We start from the raw sequence: 17,392 nt of genomic DNA, 5'->3' as shown, positions 1-17,392 counted from the left end.
AATGAGAGCTTTTGGCTATCGTCAAAGTAATTCAGATCACACTTTGTTCCTGAAAAAGCAACATGGTAAGATTACGACACTCATCGTATATGTGGATGACATGGTAGTTACAGGAAATGATCCTGAAGAAAGAGAAGCTTTGCAAAATTATCTATTTAGAGAATTCGAAATGAAATATCAAGGTCCTCTGAAATACTTTCTTGGGATTGAAGTTTCTCGATCAAGTGAAGGAATTTTTCTGTCTCAAAGAAAGTATGCCTTAGAACTTTTACAGGAGACTGGAATGTCGGGATGTCAACCTGTTAATACACCAATAGAAGAAGGTCTGAAATTGTGTGTTGAGCCTAATCAAGTATCAATCGATAAGGGAAGATACCAGAGACTTGTGGGGAGATTAATGTACTTAGCTCATACAAGACCAGATCTTGCTTATGCATGGAGTGTAGTGAGTCAATACATGCATAATCCTGGAGAGCAACATATGAATGCAGTCATGCGTATTTTGAGGTATTTGAAGAATGCTCCTGGGAAGGGAATTTTGTTCGCTAAAAATGTTGATCATCAAAGTATAGAAGTATATACTGATGCTGATTGGGCCGGTGCAGTGGATGATAGGCGATCTACATCTGGTTACTTTACCTTTGTAGGTGGTAATCTTGTGACATGGAAAAGTAAGAAGCAAAATGCCGTCGCCCGTTCAAGTGCAGTAGCGGAATTTAGAGGTATGGCTCTAGGACTTTGTGAGGCATTACGACTAAGACTCCTCTTACAGGATTTAGGTTACCTATCTAGGCAACCAATCCAATTGTTTTGTGACAATAAAGCCGCATGTGACATTGCTCATAATCCAGTACAACATGATCGTACAAAGCATGTTGAGGTGGATAGATTCTTCATTAAGGAAAAGTTGGATGATAAGATTGTGGAATTGCCTAAGATTCGATCAGAAAATCAATTGGCCGATATCCTCACCAAAGCTGTCTCAAGTCAAGTGTTCTCAAAATTTTTAGACAAGTTGGGCATGTGTGACATCTATGCACCAACTTGAGGGGGAGTGTTGAGATATTAGGAATGCTTTCCTTATATCATTCTTTCCTTATATCATTTAGTGTTGAGATATTAGGAATGTTTAGATATTAGGAAAGTTAAGATATTATGAATATTGAGATATTAGGAATATTAAGATATTAGGAATATTGAGATATTAGGAAAGTTGAGATATTAGGATATTAGTTGTTATTTCCTTATATCATTCTTTCCTTGTATCATTCTTTCCCATTCTTAGAATGGCGATCACCCTTTATATATACTCTGTATATGAACGAATGAAAAATATGAATGAAAAACTATCATTTATCAATTTGAACACTAGTATTCCTAGGAAGATAAATGCATAAACCCTAATAACCGAGGGTTTATAATGGATTTTTTTTTTTTTAGATATTTCAACAACAAGGATTAGAACCTTCAGTTAGGGAAAAGCATGTTAGGTCCTTTCTAGGATGTGCTCACATCTATTTTATTGGTTTTTTTCTTCATATTATGGCCTAAGGATGAATGCATGAAATTATATTTTGAATATTTTGTTGTAATAGATTGGGTAACCTTTGTTTGAAGAGCATAGACTGTTGATTTCTTGTAAAAAAAAATTATTTTTATTCTTTCATAAAATGGTTGTAAGTTTCGTGCTAGGAGCATAGGATTTTTTTCATTTTAAATTTTGTTATTATTTTATGGTTGTAATATAAGACCAGTTCTCATTTTGGGATCCAATCAAGTAATGATTCCAAGCATGAAAATAGTTATTTTCCAAGAGAATCCAAAGTAAAAAAAGGGCAAAAAAAAAAAAAAAATGGCAACACATTAGCTTTGACTTTGAATCAAAATTAAGGCAATCTCCCATGAGTTTGATAGGTAAGGCGCATATAATTTTGAAGCTTAAAAAGTCAAGAATCCAATACTTGATATAGTTTGCAACTCAAAGTTTAAACAAGGGATATATGACCAATTGAATTAAGGTTATGAAAAAGGCAATGCTACTTTGGGATTGAGTTTGGACCAAATTTTTTTTGGTGGCTTGGGCTTATTTTTGGCCTATTGTTGGGTTTGGTTTTTGGGTTACAACAAGCTTGGATTCTTTTTTTGGCGTCTTTTTTATATTTGATTCCAAAAAAAAAAATTCCAAAATTATTTACCATAAGATCCTAGAACCATGAGATTTTATTTTTTTTAATTATTTACTTTCCATAGTATCTTATTATTTCCTTATATATGTCTGATTATATTTTGATATAAATTTATGTGAATATGGTTTCAAATAAATAATTATGAGAATTTCTGGTAAACCTTATAGGAATAAATTTTCATAGAATTACTTTCCAAATGCATACATGCATATATATATGTATGTATGTATGTATGTATGTATGTATAAATTGGAAAGTGCATGAAATAAGAAAAGATTGATTTGTTTTATGGAAATATTTTTTGAAATAGTTTAACATGATTTTTTTTCCTTTTATAAAATTATTCTTCAAGGTTTTGTTCTAAAAAAATTCTCAAAATATCTTGGAAAATTACATGACAGATAATTTATTATTAAGGAAGTTACCAAAAATGACATTGCTAAAATTCAAGGTTTCATTCATTTTAATGGAATAAATTATTATGAAAATAATATTCCAAATTTAGAGTATTTGTTAAATTGGAAGGTATAAAAATAAGAAAAATAAGTTTTGTGGAAAAAGTAATTTTCAATTGTGATAGTTAATTTTTTTTTTAAAACAATTATTTTGAAGGATTTTAAAATATTTTCTTTAAACTTATTGTGCTATAATGGCGGGTTGGTTCAAGGAATCAATGGATATGGACTTTTATTATCATCTTATGGTCCGACTTGATTTTTCATCATCATAATGATGAGTTGGGACAAGGTATCAAGGGATGTGGATTCTATTAAGGACGGGATTAGATATGTTAGTAGTAGGAGCAATCGCCCAAATAGTGAGGTTCTTTACTTGGTAACAAGGAGGTTAAGGATTGTGATTGGATACTAACTTAGAATATGAAAGTGGCTTGCCTAATTATGTAAGAGATTCCATGGACTAAGGGCTAAATTAAAAGTTATATTGATTTTGCCTTAAGAACTTCCTAAGTTTAAGTGATTAATGTCATTTTTTGCATAAAAATAAGGCCAAATATCACAACCTTTGCTTGATTTCAACATTAAAAGTGCCCTTTAACTAAGTAATTGTATGTCATCTTAGGCATGTATGGTTTTCTTATATTTTATTTAAGGTTTTGATGTTTACAACCATAACTCACAAATAAAGATGACCTTGAAATCCTCTTGGGACATCCTAGATGCAAGGACGAAGGGTGAATTGAATCAGAAAACCAAAATTGCAAAGGTTATACATTAAATTGCAAGGGACATCTTGGATGCAAGGATGCCATATGTATGATCAAGAGTTAAAACACATTATCATTTGTAGTTTCTATTTTCTTAACAATTAATAAAATGAAATTTTAAAATAAAATAATTAGAAATTTTATTTTAATATCTTTTTTTTTCCCATGGATATGTATATATATTAAACAGATCATTATTTTAATATTAAATGTATTTTCAATTTTAACACATTATTGTCAAATGCTACAAATTTTATCGTACATATGTTGTTTTCTTCAATAATTTTTTTAATATCTATATAATTGCTTATTTGATATTTTTTTTAAAGGCTTTCCTAGCATTTATATAAGTTATTTTTTTAATCAAAATTTTTGTTGACATTTTTCGATATATCCATAAAATCCAACTACTAATATTTTCTTAATAATTGATATTTTTATCATTTTGTAGAATTACCCCATAACTTAGAATTTAAGAAAACATATATTCCCAGTAAGTTAAGACCAATTCAAATGAATCATGAATTATTAAAATACTATAAAAATGAAATTCAAGAATTTCTCTATAAAACAATTCATTATAAAATCTAAATCTCCTTGGAGTTGTTCTACCTTTTACGTTAAAAGATAAGCAGAATTAGAAAGAGGAATACATAAGTTAGCAATTCATTATGAACCTCTTAGTGATGGATTAGATATCCTATTTCTAGCAAAAAGGATTTCTCCAAAGTTTAATTAAGTCTAAGATATTTTCTAAGTTTGACATGAAATCACAATTTTGACAAATCCATATAATTGAAAAGGATCATTATAAGACAACTTTCACGGTACCTTGTGGACATTATGAAGGGAATGTAGTGCCCTTTAGACTTGAGAATGCAGTCTCAGAATTCCGAAACATAATAAATGAAAATTTTAACCATTTTTCAAAATTCCTCATTGTTTATCTAGATGATGCTCTAGTTTCTTTTCATCCTTAGAAGAACATTGGAAACACCATAATAAGTTAATCGATAACATAAAAGAAAATGGTTTAAATTTATTAGGCTTTAAGATTAACCTTTTTCATACCAAAAATAGATTTAGGTCATCCCATCTACCATGGAACTATAACTCCTATTCAAAGAACAATTTAGTTAGTTGATAAATTTCTAATTGAGGTTAAGGATAAGAAATAGTTGCAATGTTTCTTTGGAAGCACCAATTATATTTCAGAATTTCACAAGGACATATCAGCTATGTGCACCCTTAAAAAAGTGACTTAAGAAGGATTCAATACCATGGAATGAGGAACATACTAGAATTTTTAGTCTTATTAAAACTAAAGTCAAGGCTTTGTCGTGTGTCACATTAATTAACTAATCGGAAGCCTTTAACATTGTGTAGACAAATGCTTCAAAAATAGGTTATGGTGGAATTCTTAAGTAGAAGGATGAAGACAAAGAAAAATTAGTGAGATTTGCCTCAAGGACTTGGAATCAAGCCTAAGTTATAGCACTATCAAAAAGAGATTTTAAGCATTATTTTATGCATTTCAAAATTTTAAAACAATATATTAAATTAAAAGTTTTTAGTTCATGTTTCTTGCAAATATGCAAAATTAGTTTTGTAAAAAGATGTTAAAAATATAGTTTCTAAGTATATTTTTCAAGATGACAAGCAATTTTAAGTATTTTTTATTTCTATATTGAATATATTAAAGGAAAAAATAACTTAGCCCTTGATTTTCTTAATTGTGAATTTTTGCAAAATTCATGAAACCATGACCCCTAAAAAGGTCAGCCAACCTTCTAAGTCTTCTTCCCAGTCATCTAAGAAACCATAAGAACCTAGAGATTGTAAGAATCTCAAGATGCTTCTAGCAGTTTAAGCACCAAAAAACTTACTTGGAATCTTCACCTGAACAAGAAAAAGAATAAGAAATACAACATTTTTTCATTTCTTCCATTCCCTCCCATTGTTGCCTATTTCAATCCTTTCCAATAAGTTTTTAACCCTTCGTTATGAACCTTTGGGTCAATCAAAACTCTTTAAGGCTATTCATTTTCCAACAATTTTAGGGTCTTATACCTTTAAACAAATTGTTCAATCCTCTTCCTCTCCAAAGAAAGTAGCTTCAAGTTCTTTTAATTTAAGAAAACAAGTTGGGGAGGTTGTCAACCCCAAATCAATTTCTAAAAAGTCCTATTATTGAAAAAAAAATCTTAATCAAACTATTGTGGTCATTGAGAGAGAACTTTTTAGTGAAAACCCAAGAGAGATTGCTAAGCAAACTTTTTTTTTTTTTTCATAATTTTCATTATCCTTTAGGTGATCTCTTAAAAAACAAGAGAACTTATCCTTGTGGACATTGAACTTGTCATAATTAAGCACTATCCAAATAAGTTTAATAATTTGGAGCTTGTGTATTCCACTTTTATATCCTTAAGATCCTCATGGTTGCACAGTGGAGAGGTAACTCTGACTATTTGAGGGTATTTTCCAAACCCTCTGAGCCTGATTTTTTTAATTATTAGGATTATCAAAGAGTATGTTTGAATACATTTCTCATTTAGAATGAACTTCCATCATTCATGGATGTTTTATTTTCAATCAAAGTTTTAATTAATCTTGCCTTTCTACTTTTGCAATTAGTGGAATTATTTTGGCCCAACTATTAGGATCCTTACCCCTTGACTTTTCCAAAAATCCTTCATTCCCCTAAGGAAATTTCAATTTTTCCTCAAATATTATTCCTCTTCAGTGAGTTTGCACTAACATAGATAGTCTAATAGGACTATACCATTATTAAAGATGCCTCAACAATCTTTTCCTTTCTAGGAAGGACTTTTAAGAAAAAAATGGTGGATGACTTGTAGAATAAATATCCCTCAGTCCAGGAAGTTTAGGAGTATCTTTAGAATCATCCATCTAAGACCCAACCATAGAAGATATGTCTCAATTTCTTCTTAAGGAGCAACAAGTTTAAGCTCAACTAGCTGCAACTAAGATAATGAAGAAGTATTAAAAGCTCCTCAATGACAACCTCTCCAACATTTCCCAAGATGAAGATGAAGATGTTGGTTCAAAGGTTGAAGTAGAGTAAAAAGATTCCTCCACTAATTATTTTCAAGATAATGAAGACGATTATGAAGGAATTCTTCCTCCCATAAAAAAAAAAAATCAAGGTTATCTATGATTCACCTATAGAAAGAATACTTTGAGATCAAAAGCCATCAATATTACACCAACAACATATTTCATGAACCTTTTGCATGCATCAAATAAGATTTCTTGTTTTTCTACCTTTAGCATTAAAACTCAAAAAGTGCTACATCGACAACATATTTCATGAACCTTTTGCATGCATCAAGTTAAGATTTCCTTTTCTACCTTAGCATTAAAACTCAAAAGTGCCATAACAAAAGAAGATTTACTAGCATAAGATTCGTCACTTAAACAAACTTTGCCTCAAATTTTAGTGCTAAAGTAGGATTTTTTTTTAGAAAGTCCCATAGAAAAGTTTGATTCTTTTTAACATGTGCAACTATAGTTAAGATTACTAAGAAAAAGTTGAAAATGTTACAATAAAAAGTCAATTTTACTATTCACTATTCACTCATGGGTGTCAACTATTTAAGATTTTATATTTTTTGCATTTAAGAAGGCATTGGCCACATTTGTAAGCATAAAAAATTCTCCCTAGATTTGTAATTAAACTATATTACAATGTTTCTTATGTTTGAGTTAAAAGTTATGCTTTCAAGTACTGTAAGCTCCAAAGCTTCCACCCCTTCATTTCCTTCACCTCTTTTGATAGTAAGTTATTTCTCTTCATAAGTGTTATTGGTTATATATATATAACATAATTTAAATGATCAAAATAAATACTAATATAAATTTCTATGTAAAATTTATTTTTTATTAACAACCCTAAAATTACCTTTGGAGGAATTCATGCTGAAAATGTATGTAAAATAACACAAAATTGAAAGAATAAAAGAAATAAATAATGAAAGGAAGAAAAGGAGAAGAAAGAATGCTTCTTAAAATTGTTGTATCATTGTACAATATTGGAAGGATAGACTTTCATAGGCTATGCAAAGTGCCTTTCATTTAATAGTTAATTTTAAGATAAGTAAACAAAAGGTTTTTACTCCTATCTGAATGTCATGGTCTTTCACCACCCTTAATGAGATTATTTACAAAATGTTTACAAATAAAAGCATCTACAAAGCATTTATAACTATTTTATATTTATCTGAGCAATGACATGAATATTTTAATATATCCCACGTAGGAGACATGCATGGACTAATAACATAACCAAGATTGTATTAAGATGCATACAATTCTAAATCAAACCCAAATTTCCGGAATTAAGTTTCCTAACTGCCAAACACTTTTCCTCAAAATGTGCTCCCCAAGCTAGGACTATCTCATAACTAAAATCTTAAATCACTAGACTTGTAATGAACACCGTATTCAACTATTAATTGGACTTAAATTTAAAAAAAAAAAAATCTAATAAGTAGGGTGTGTCAGAAAAAAAGACTTCAGATTCCTTTCTGAAATTCCCAAAATCCAAATTTGGTTGTTTCATCGATGAATTTTTGTCCCAGTCATGAATGAAATTACAAAAATTTGAGAACCACTATATTTTACAATACAAATGCCTTCAACCTTCTTTTTCATAGAGGCAAAAAAAAGGATGAAATTCAAAAGATAAAACTTTCTTACAGAAGCATGTTTTTAGAAAGAGAGAGATCTTTTTTATATTATAAAGGGATAGTTTCTAACTCTCAAAAACTGTTCCCCCACCTCTCTTTTTGTTGGATTGGGTCAGGTCAATCCCACTTGAGCACCTGAACCTAACTCCAACAGGGTGTAACAATATCACTCATAAAACTTAAAACAAATTACTTAAATAATAACTCTTAAAACATACTAATGGCATGTAATATCGAATTTCATAAAAATATTTGATTTAATACAATTTGAAACATCAAAATCAAATTCTAATTATTTCATTGATTTTAAATTACCTTTTTAGCCAACAAAGTCTTATTCTTACTATTAAATTTACTAGGCCCGAGAAAGAAAATGAGAAGCAATTATAACAAGAAAGACAAATGAAGTGAAAATAAAACCTTTCATGAAATTGGAGTGTTAAATTCTTTGAACTTGTTGGGAAAAGGATCTTCACCAACCTTTTGGGTCCTATTCATTCTTGATCACCTTTTTCCTAGTAGCTTTACAAAAAGAAACTATGAGTTAAGGGTCGACCGACTTCTCTCTATTAGTTTTAGAATTAGTTAGTGTTTTAGCATAGTGAGAATCATGCTGGCATGCTTTATTCTTTTTGGGCCATTTTCTATTATTATTATTTTGATAAAGAAAAATGAAAAGCATAAGTCATCATGATTCTCACAGCTTTGGCAAAGGAAACGCCAAAGACAATTTCAAAAAAAAAAGAAAAACAACTAAAAAAGAACCAAAAGGACAATTACTATATGTTTTCTTTGAAGAAAAAATAAATAAAAGGCCAAATCTTTCCTTGTCAAAAGGGGCAAAGAGAAAGAACAAGATAGAAATAAAATAGAGAAGTTTACTTTCTATGCCTTCCATTATCAAGATTGTCCTTATTATGTTTTCCGTTATCAAGATTGTCCCTATTCAACTTTACCTATGAAAGGGAAAGAGCTCCATTCCAAAAAATGGACGTAAAGAGGAAGAACTTTTAGATTCTGCTTGATAGTGATTTAAGAAACGCTTTTAATCTAAAAAGTGTTTTTGAAAAAAAAATGTATTTAAGAAAATTTACGAAACGTTTTTAAAAATATGAGAAATCACTTGTAATATTTTTTTTAAGAAACACTTAACAAGTGATTATCTTAAAAAAAAATTCACTAAAAATATTTCAAGTAAAAATACTAATAAATACAAGTAAAAATACGGTCAAATACACACATGGTTAGTCATCCCCAAGTCAAGGAGAAAGAATGACTTCTGGTCTTCCTAGGTTGAAGAATCATAGATTCTTTTAAATTTAGTTGTTCAGTTTGACCAAAATAAAAAATAAAAATAAAAAAGGAAAAGAAAATAAAAGAAAAGTTCCCATCAATATAATTTTCACAATAATATACAATTGATCAATTTTAATAGGATTTATTTATTTATTTATTTATTTTTTAAATATCTGAGTTTTGATTTCTAGCAAATATGTAAACTTTTGGTTATGTGTGGTTCTCAAAAAGTTTGAAGAAAAATGTGAGGGAAAGAAAATACAAAGAAACGTAGAAGAAAAGAAAAAATAAAGGAAAATAAAAAAAATAAACTATTTTTATATATTACTTCAAACTTTTTTCACAAATTTAACGCTTCTATATATAATTAAATCATTTTAAGATATATAAATTTCTTAATAATTTTAATTATATTTAACTTTCTATGGCATTTTTTTATAGTAAAATCAAACATGAAAAAATTATTTTTCTTAATTTTTTTTTTCCTTTCCTTGTTGCATTCTAGGAACCAAGCATAGTTTTTATATTTGGTTTAGATGATGAAAGTATCCAAGAAGAAAGAAGTAAGGAATTAAAAAATCAATTTTAATAAAAATTATTTAAAACTTTTAAGGTTATGTTTAGTTTGTAAAAAGTTTTCAGAAAAATAGAAGGAAAAGAAAAAAGTAAAGGAAAAAAAAAAAGATTTAAAAATGATAAATTATTTTTATAAAGTACTTCAAACTCATTTCACTTATTTAACCCATTTATATAAAGATTAAATAATTTAAAATATATATGAATTTCTTGTTAATTTTAATTATATTTAATTTTCTTTGATATTTTTAGTAAAACAAGTATGAGAAAATCATTTTTATTTTTATTTTTCTTTAATATTTTCTAATAACTAAACATAACCTAAGTATTTTTAACTTCCTGAAGAGAAAGTAGAAAAATAAAGTTGCATGAACAAGAAAAATAAATTAAGTTTAAACCCATCATTTTTCAAATAAGGTAAAATAATAAATTCAAATAATTATTAATATTCTAAACCTAAGTTTAAATAAAATATTGTTTTTTTGTTAATTACTTTTATTAACTTACTCTTTTTAATATATATATATATAGATATATATATATATATAGATAGATATATGAAAAATGACATGAGTATTTTCAAAATAAGGAAGGTATTCCTTTTCACAATGATAAAATAACAAAAATTACAATAATAAAAATATAAAATTGAGTTAATAATGAACAAAAATGTAAAATAGGTGGAATATAAGTTCTTTTAAAAGGAACAAAAATTATCATCATATACTCATATTGGAAAAGAAAAAAAAATGTAAATACTTTTAGACCTTTAAGAATTTGAATATATATCCATATAGATATGGATACAAATGAGAATTCAAATCATTAATTCAGAAAATTAAGAAAATAAACCTACAAAGGCACCTAACTATTTGTTCCATACATTTTTTATAATAATAAATTCGGGTTAAACAAATTACTTAGTTAAAATTATAGTTTTACGTTTATTTGAGATATAACATGAATATCTATCTTTCTGTCTATCATCTATTTCTATATCTATATAAATAAAGAAGGGTGGGTATAAAAGGAAAGGTGGACATAAAAGGCAAATTAATAGAAGGTGACAAAAGTTTAAATTTGGGTTTGGAAAATTAATAATTACCTGAAACTATTATTTTACTTTATTTGAAAAATGGAAAATAATTTTCCTTAACAGAAAGGTAGCGAATTAAGTCATTTAAGAACATGAACGACAAGGAAAAGTGAAGAAAAGGAATTAAAATTTAATAAATACTATTTCCTAAATTTGTGGTTTGTACAAAAAAAAGCTGCAACTCTACCTCAACTTAGTGAAGATAAAAGTCAATTTCCATGAAAGACTAGTTCTATAAAGCCTCTCAGTTTCACTTCTCATATGCAGCCTCAACCAACCACCCGGAACCCCACGCGACACCACCATGTTGCACCACCACTTCCTCCTTATAACCTATCCAGCACAGGGCCACATTAATCCCACCCTCCAATTCGCCAAACGCCTAATCCGAATGGGCATGGAGGTCACTTTGGTCACCGGGGTCTCCGCCCTCAGCCGTATGGCCAAAGCTCCAAGCTCCGCCGGCTTAACCTTCACCACCTTTCCGGATGGATATGCTGAATGGGACAAGGCCAGGGCAGATTTCAGTCACCAGTTGTCGGAGATAAAGCGTTCTGGATCACAAGCTCTTACTGATATTATCCTGCGCAGCGCTGAACAAGGCCGACCTGTTACTTGCTTGGTGCACACTTTACTGCTTCCTTGGGTGACAGGAGTGGCGCGTAGACTTCATGTTCCGTCTGCGCTTCTTTGGATTCAAACCGCAACAGTTTTGGATATCTACTATTATTACTTCAATTATTATGGTGATGTGGTTAGAAAAAATAGCAATGATCCCTCATGTTCCATTGAGCTACCAGGGCTACCACTTCTGACTTGTGGTGATCTTCCCTCTTTCTTACTCACTGGTGATGATCTTACCTCTTTTTTATGCTCTTCAACTCTAGATTCGATTTCCTTCTCAACATTTCAAGAACAGGTGGAGGTACTTACCCAAGAAACGAATCCTAAAGTACTGGTGAACACCTTTAATGAATTAGAGGCTGAGGCTCTAAGGTCTGTGGATAAGCTTAAGTTGATTGGGATTGGACCTTTGATTCCATCTGCTTTCTTGGATGCTAAAGATCCGTCAGATACTTCTTTTGGAGCAGACATTTTTCATGGTTCTACAGACTGCATTCAATGGTTGAACTCCAAGCCCAAGTCATCTGTAATTTATGTATCGTTTGGGACATTATGTGATTTGCCAAAGCCGCAAATGGATGAGATTGCGAGGGCTTTGCTAGATAGTGGCCGGCCTTTTTTGTGGGTCCTAAGATCACAAGGAAGTGGAAATGTGAAAGACAAAGATCAAGAAGAAGAGAAGTGGAATTGCAGAGAAGAGTTGGAAGAGAAGGGGATGATAGTGCCTTGGTGTTCCCAATTGGAGGTTCTGTCACATCCATCATCGGGATGTTTTGTGACACATTGTGGGTGGAATTCAACTTTAGAGGGCCTTGCTTGCGGGGTCCCTATTGTGGCATTTCCCCAATGGAGCGATCAACGGACCAACGCAAAGCTGATCACAGAAATGTGGAAGACTGGGGTTCGAGCACTCGTTAATGAAGAAGGAATAGTTGAAAGTGATGAAATGAAGAGGTGCTTGGAAATTGTTATGGAAGATGGAGAAAGAGCAAGAGAAATGAGGAGGAATGCTGAGAAATGGAAAGATTTGGCAAGGGAAGCTGTGAAGGAAGGTGGATCTTCAGACAGAAATCTTAAGGCTTTTGTGGATGAAGTTGTGGCTGAGAGAGTGGAAGAAATGAGAAGGAATGCTAATAAACCGAAGGATTTGGAAAAGGAAACTGTGAAGGAAGGTGGAATCTCAGACAAGAATCTTAAAGTTTTTGTGGATGAAGTTCCTGAAGGAAGAGGCGAAGAAACGGTGAGGAATGCTGAGAAATGCAAAGATTTGGCAAGGCAAGTTGTGAACCAAGGTGGATCTTCAGACAAGGATCATAAGGCTTTTGTGGAGGAAGCTGACGGAGAAAGAGTGGAAGAATTGAGAAGTAACACTGAGAAATGGAAGGATTTGGCAGCGGAAGCTGTGAACGAAGCTGGATATTCGGATAAGAATCTTGGGGCTTTGGTGGATAAGGTTGCTGAAGAAAAAGTGGAAGAAATGAGGAATGGTGAGAAATGGAAGGACTTGACAAGGGAAGGTATGAAAGATGGAGCAGTTTCAGATAAGAATCTTAAAGCTTTGTTGGATGAAGTTGCTGCAGGAAGACTGGAACAATTTAGTATGAATGGTGGATTTTCACACAAGAATCTTAAAGCTTTTATGGATGACATTGCAGCTGGAGAAGAGCAGTACAATTGAGCAGGAATGATGGATTTTCAGTCGAGGATGCTAATGCTCTAATTTTTAGATGAAGTTGGAGTGTGTTTGCTAAGGTTATGTTTGATTTGCAACGCTAGAATGATGGATTTTCAGTCAAGGACGCTAATTCTTTTTTGGATGAAGTTGAAGAAATAAAAATTGTGTTTGCTTAAGGTTATGTTTGATTTTCAATGTTTGGAATGCTTGGATATTATTTATCATTGTGTTTAGCGGCTAAAACATTTTATATATTCCAGAGTGATGTTAGTAGAGAATATTCACTAAAATATATCCCTCACAGGTAACTAAGAATCATGATTGTTTCCTTGTTGATAAGAATTCTCTTATAATCTCTCTTAATTTGGCATGTATGATGCTTTGTGGAGATATGGAATGCTTGTTCTAGGAATAACATTATTCAATGTGATTCAATTAGATCTTGTATGTGTAGATTTTTCACTAGATCCCAAGATGAATTAGAACTCAAAAGTTCAAAGAATCTGAAATTGCTTTGTGCACCCACATTTTTCACATGCGCCCCCACTCGATCGACAAAACTCGCTTTTATTGATGAAAATTTTAGTTTTGGAAAAGTCAGAGTCGTCATTTATTTTATTTATTTTTAAAGGGAAAATAAAACAAGAAATAAAACTCTAAAAAATGACTCCCTAGTTTTTGAAAAAGTGTGTATTTGAAAAACCCGAATCTTGGTCCGGGGATCAATTTACTTATTGGGAAGGTACCTCTAGGAGGTAGCAACCCTCTAAGCCCTATAAAGGTCTCTATTAACTAAGTTGAGAGAGATGTGGTAATTAATTAGTTAATTATAGATACCTAAGTAGACTAGGTGATTTAAAAAATAACAAGCTTAACAAGAAAACCAATCACAATCATGAAGAAGATTTAGGATGCGTACCTAGACTACTTCTTAAATGCTATCACAAGACATCAAAGTTAGTTCAAATAGTATATCATCCAGTATGCGCTTTATCAGAAATAATAGAACAAATGAAACATATATATCAAGACACCCAAGCACTGTCAAATATAGACATAGTTCACAATGACAATCATATTCACAAAATTTAGAAGGTGGATGTTAGGGGAGCGAACCTGGATAACATAAGTAACTTGTAACGTGCTTCCACAAGACAGGAGGGGTTAGATAACAAATAATAAAATAAAGAAATCCTAGCATACTTGTTATCTAATTAGCATAGCAAAAATGATCAAAGTATACGAAATAATTAATTATTACATACATCTTGAATATAATTCTTAAAAGAATAGATATAAATATGATTACAACATCTAGCAAAGGTAGTAACAAAAATAAGTTTTAAAATGATTTTCTTATGTAGGGGTTTCACCAATTCCCCCATTGAAATACACAAATCCAGCCTAGAATTATCCCATTTATTTGGGACGACAAGCTTGGATTTGTGTCTTACTCAAAATCGTAGTTTTTATTGAAAACTAAGTAAGATGTGAACCGAAAAAAAAATGGTTGCATATTATTTTTTAAAAAAGTGAGATTTTGATTCTAAGGACTTTAAATGAATTATTTTTAAAATAGAATTTTCAAAGGTATCTCTTGAGAAAAACATTTTATTTTAAAATAAAGAGAATTAATATGAAAACAACAAAACATAAGAAATAAAATACCAAACAAAACTAAAGAAAACGAATTCAAAAAGTGAAATTTTTTACAATCCGAGCAAACTAAAGTGGTGAGAATAGAGGTTAACCTTCACTATTTTCTTATGTCCTCTGAAAAATTAAATTTCACAAAGAACTATCAAAATGATAAACTAAATGACTTTGGATCAAATAAAATTAGAAGATATTAATCAAGAAATAAAAAACGGGGAGCCAAACACATAAGCTAAGAAGAATAGTCAAGAGCCAACATAAGATCAACCAAACACATAAACCTATTTAAACTAAAAAATTGAATTAAATCGGAATTAGAAACATGAACTTTATCTAACATGATTAACTATACTATTGGATTAAAGCCACTAACACGCTTGAACTAAAAGATAGATTAAAACTAAACTAATTCGGAATTAAAAACATGAACTTTATCTAACATGATTATTTAAACTAATGAATTAAAATTACTAACATTACTTGAACTAAAAAAATGGGTTAAAACTAAATTAATTCAGAATTGAAAAATATAAATCTTATCTAACAGAATTATTTAAAGTAATGAATTAAAATCACAAACATATTTAAACTAATAGATAGATTAAAAATAAACTAATTTGGGATTTAAAAAATATGAACTTTATCTATCTGGAATATTTAAACTGAGGAATTAACATCACAAACACACTTAAATTAAGAGAATAAATTGTAACTAAATTAAATCGAAATTAAAAATATGTGCTTTATCTAACAGAATTAATAAAACTTATGAATCAAAATCTCAAATATATCCAAATTAAAAACTGAATAAAAACTAAACTAAAACCGAATTAAAAGTGAACTTTATCTAACAGAATTAATTAAATTAATGAATTAAAATCACAAACACATCTAAATTAAAAAAATAAAATGAAAACTAAATTATATCGAAATTAAAAATGGGAACTTACCTACTTTGTGTCACTGATACCCTTCCCGAATGTGTGGCTCTTGTGCGTGTTACTCAGAAAATCCTCTTGGTAAGTCAAAATGGCAACTGAATCCGTTGTCCAAAGAGTCCTGCTGCTCTCTAAAATCTGCACGTGTCCTCTCTAGAAAAATTCCTCCTTTTTGCCTCTACACTGTCATGTTTAGGTGGGTCGAAGAGAGGCATGTGGGCCAACAAATTGCCATAAACCTACCAAGAGATCGGAACCCCCTATCTGCAGACTTATCGATCACAACATGAACTTTGCGTTCTATTTCTGACTTCTTGTGCGTGAGATTCAGAATAGCTGACCCGATGCATTTTTCCTTGGCCATCAATATATGTAAGAGTTGTTCTACAACAAGAAATTTCAAACTAATACCTTTAAATATATCCATGTCATCCATAGAATCAATTTTTATTCCTTCCAATTGTTTTTGAATTTCTTTGATTTTGGCAGATGTAGAGCGAAGATTCACTACAGATTCAAGTCTACCCATATGAATGTTGGGTTTCCCTCCTTTGTGGGACTCTTAAATTTCCTAAATATGGTTTTGCTATTTTTGACCAACACCTTGGTTAGCACATGACTCTTGGCATATTCAAGATTGGTTTGAAGTCTTCAAGGAAAGAAAAACTACAAGTCTTTTGTCTTTTCCTTTGGTTCATCATCTTGGTCGGCAAGAAGACTTTTGGGATACCTTTTTTGGTTCAAAACAAAAATCAGCCTTCTTCTTCTCCATTTTTGGGTGCTACACAATCGGCAAGTTTGTTCTTCAAGTGGGTAACGTTTCTTCACTTGATATTTGGGGTTTCTTGCGGTTTGTTCTTGGAGATTTGGTTTACTTTTGCGAGGTATTTTCTTCTTGTGATTTACACCTTGGTGTGTTTGTAAGGCTTATGCCTTTTGGCCACTTTGTAAACTCTTTTTGGTGATAGTGGAAGAAACTGACCTACCGGTCGTCGTGGACTTACCTCAAGTTATTTGAGGGAACCACGTAAATCTTGTGTGCTCATTTATTTTCTATTATTCTATTTATATTGCTTCCATTGATTTACACTTGTGGGAAAGCTTATTTTTTTTCCAACATCTGGTATCAGAGCTACTGGTTAATTCGGTTCCGATTCGTTATATTTGTGTGTGTGAATTATGGACAGCAACGTTGGGCGTATGGTTAGTTTCAATGGCACAAATTGGGTGACTTGGAAAACTAAAATGGAAGACCTTTTGTTTTGTAAAGATTTGAATGGACCCATAGAGGGTGATAATGGCAAACCGGAAGGGATGAAAGATGACGAGTGGAAAAAGCTAGACCGAAAAGCTGTCGGTTTTATTCGGCAATGGATTGATGATAGTGTCTTTCATCATGTCTCTACAGAAA

The 17,392-nt window shown here is 30.8% G+C and overlaps 1 protein-coding gene across 1 annotated transcript; it reads left to right on the top strand.

Annotated features, from left to right (window-relative positions):
• Window positions 1-11,392: 11,392 nt before the first annotated feature.
• Window positions 11,393-13,410, top strand: LOC117915382 (crocetin glucosyltransferase, chloroplastic-like). The gene is made up of 2 exons (XM_034830952.1): window positions 11,393-11,936; window positions 11,976-13,410. The coding sequence occupies exons 1-2, from the start codon at window positions 11,393-11,395 to the stop codon at window positions 13,388-13,390; spliced, it is 1,959 nt and encodes a 652-aa protein (XP_034686843.1). The 3' UTR covers window positions 13,391-13,410.
• Window positions 13,411-17,392: the final 3,982 nt, after the last annotated feature.

The sequence above is a fragment of the Vitis riparia genome, chromosome 5 (assembly GCF_004353265.1).
Source record: "Vitis riparia cultivar Riparia Gloire de Montpellier isolate 1030 chromosome 5, EGFV_Vit.rip_1.0, whole genome shotgun sequence".
Classification (NCBI taxonomy): domain Eukaryota; kingdom Viridiplantae; phylum Streptophyta; class Magnoliopsida; order Vitales; family Vitaceae; genus Vitis; species Vitis riparia.
This window is presented reverse-complemented; position numbering and strand designations above follow the sequence as displayed.

What these genes read in the sequence shown, in the direction of transcription:
- LOC117915382 (XM_034830952.1), top strand. Translation starts at nt 11,393, where the DNA reads ATGTTGCACCACCACTTCCTCCTTATAACCTATCCAGCACAGGGCCAC. An exon ending in TCCCTCTTTCTTACTCACTG is followed by an intron (nt 11,937 to 11,975) that starts GTGATGATCTTA and finishes CTTCAACTCTAG; the next exon opens with ATTCGATTTCCTTCTCAACA.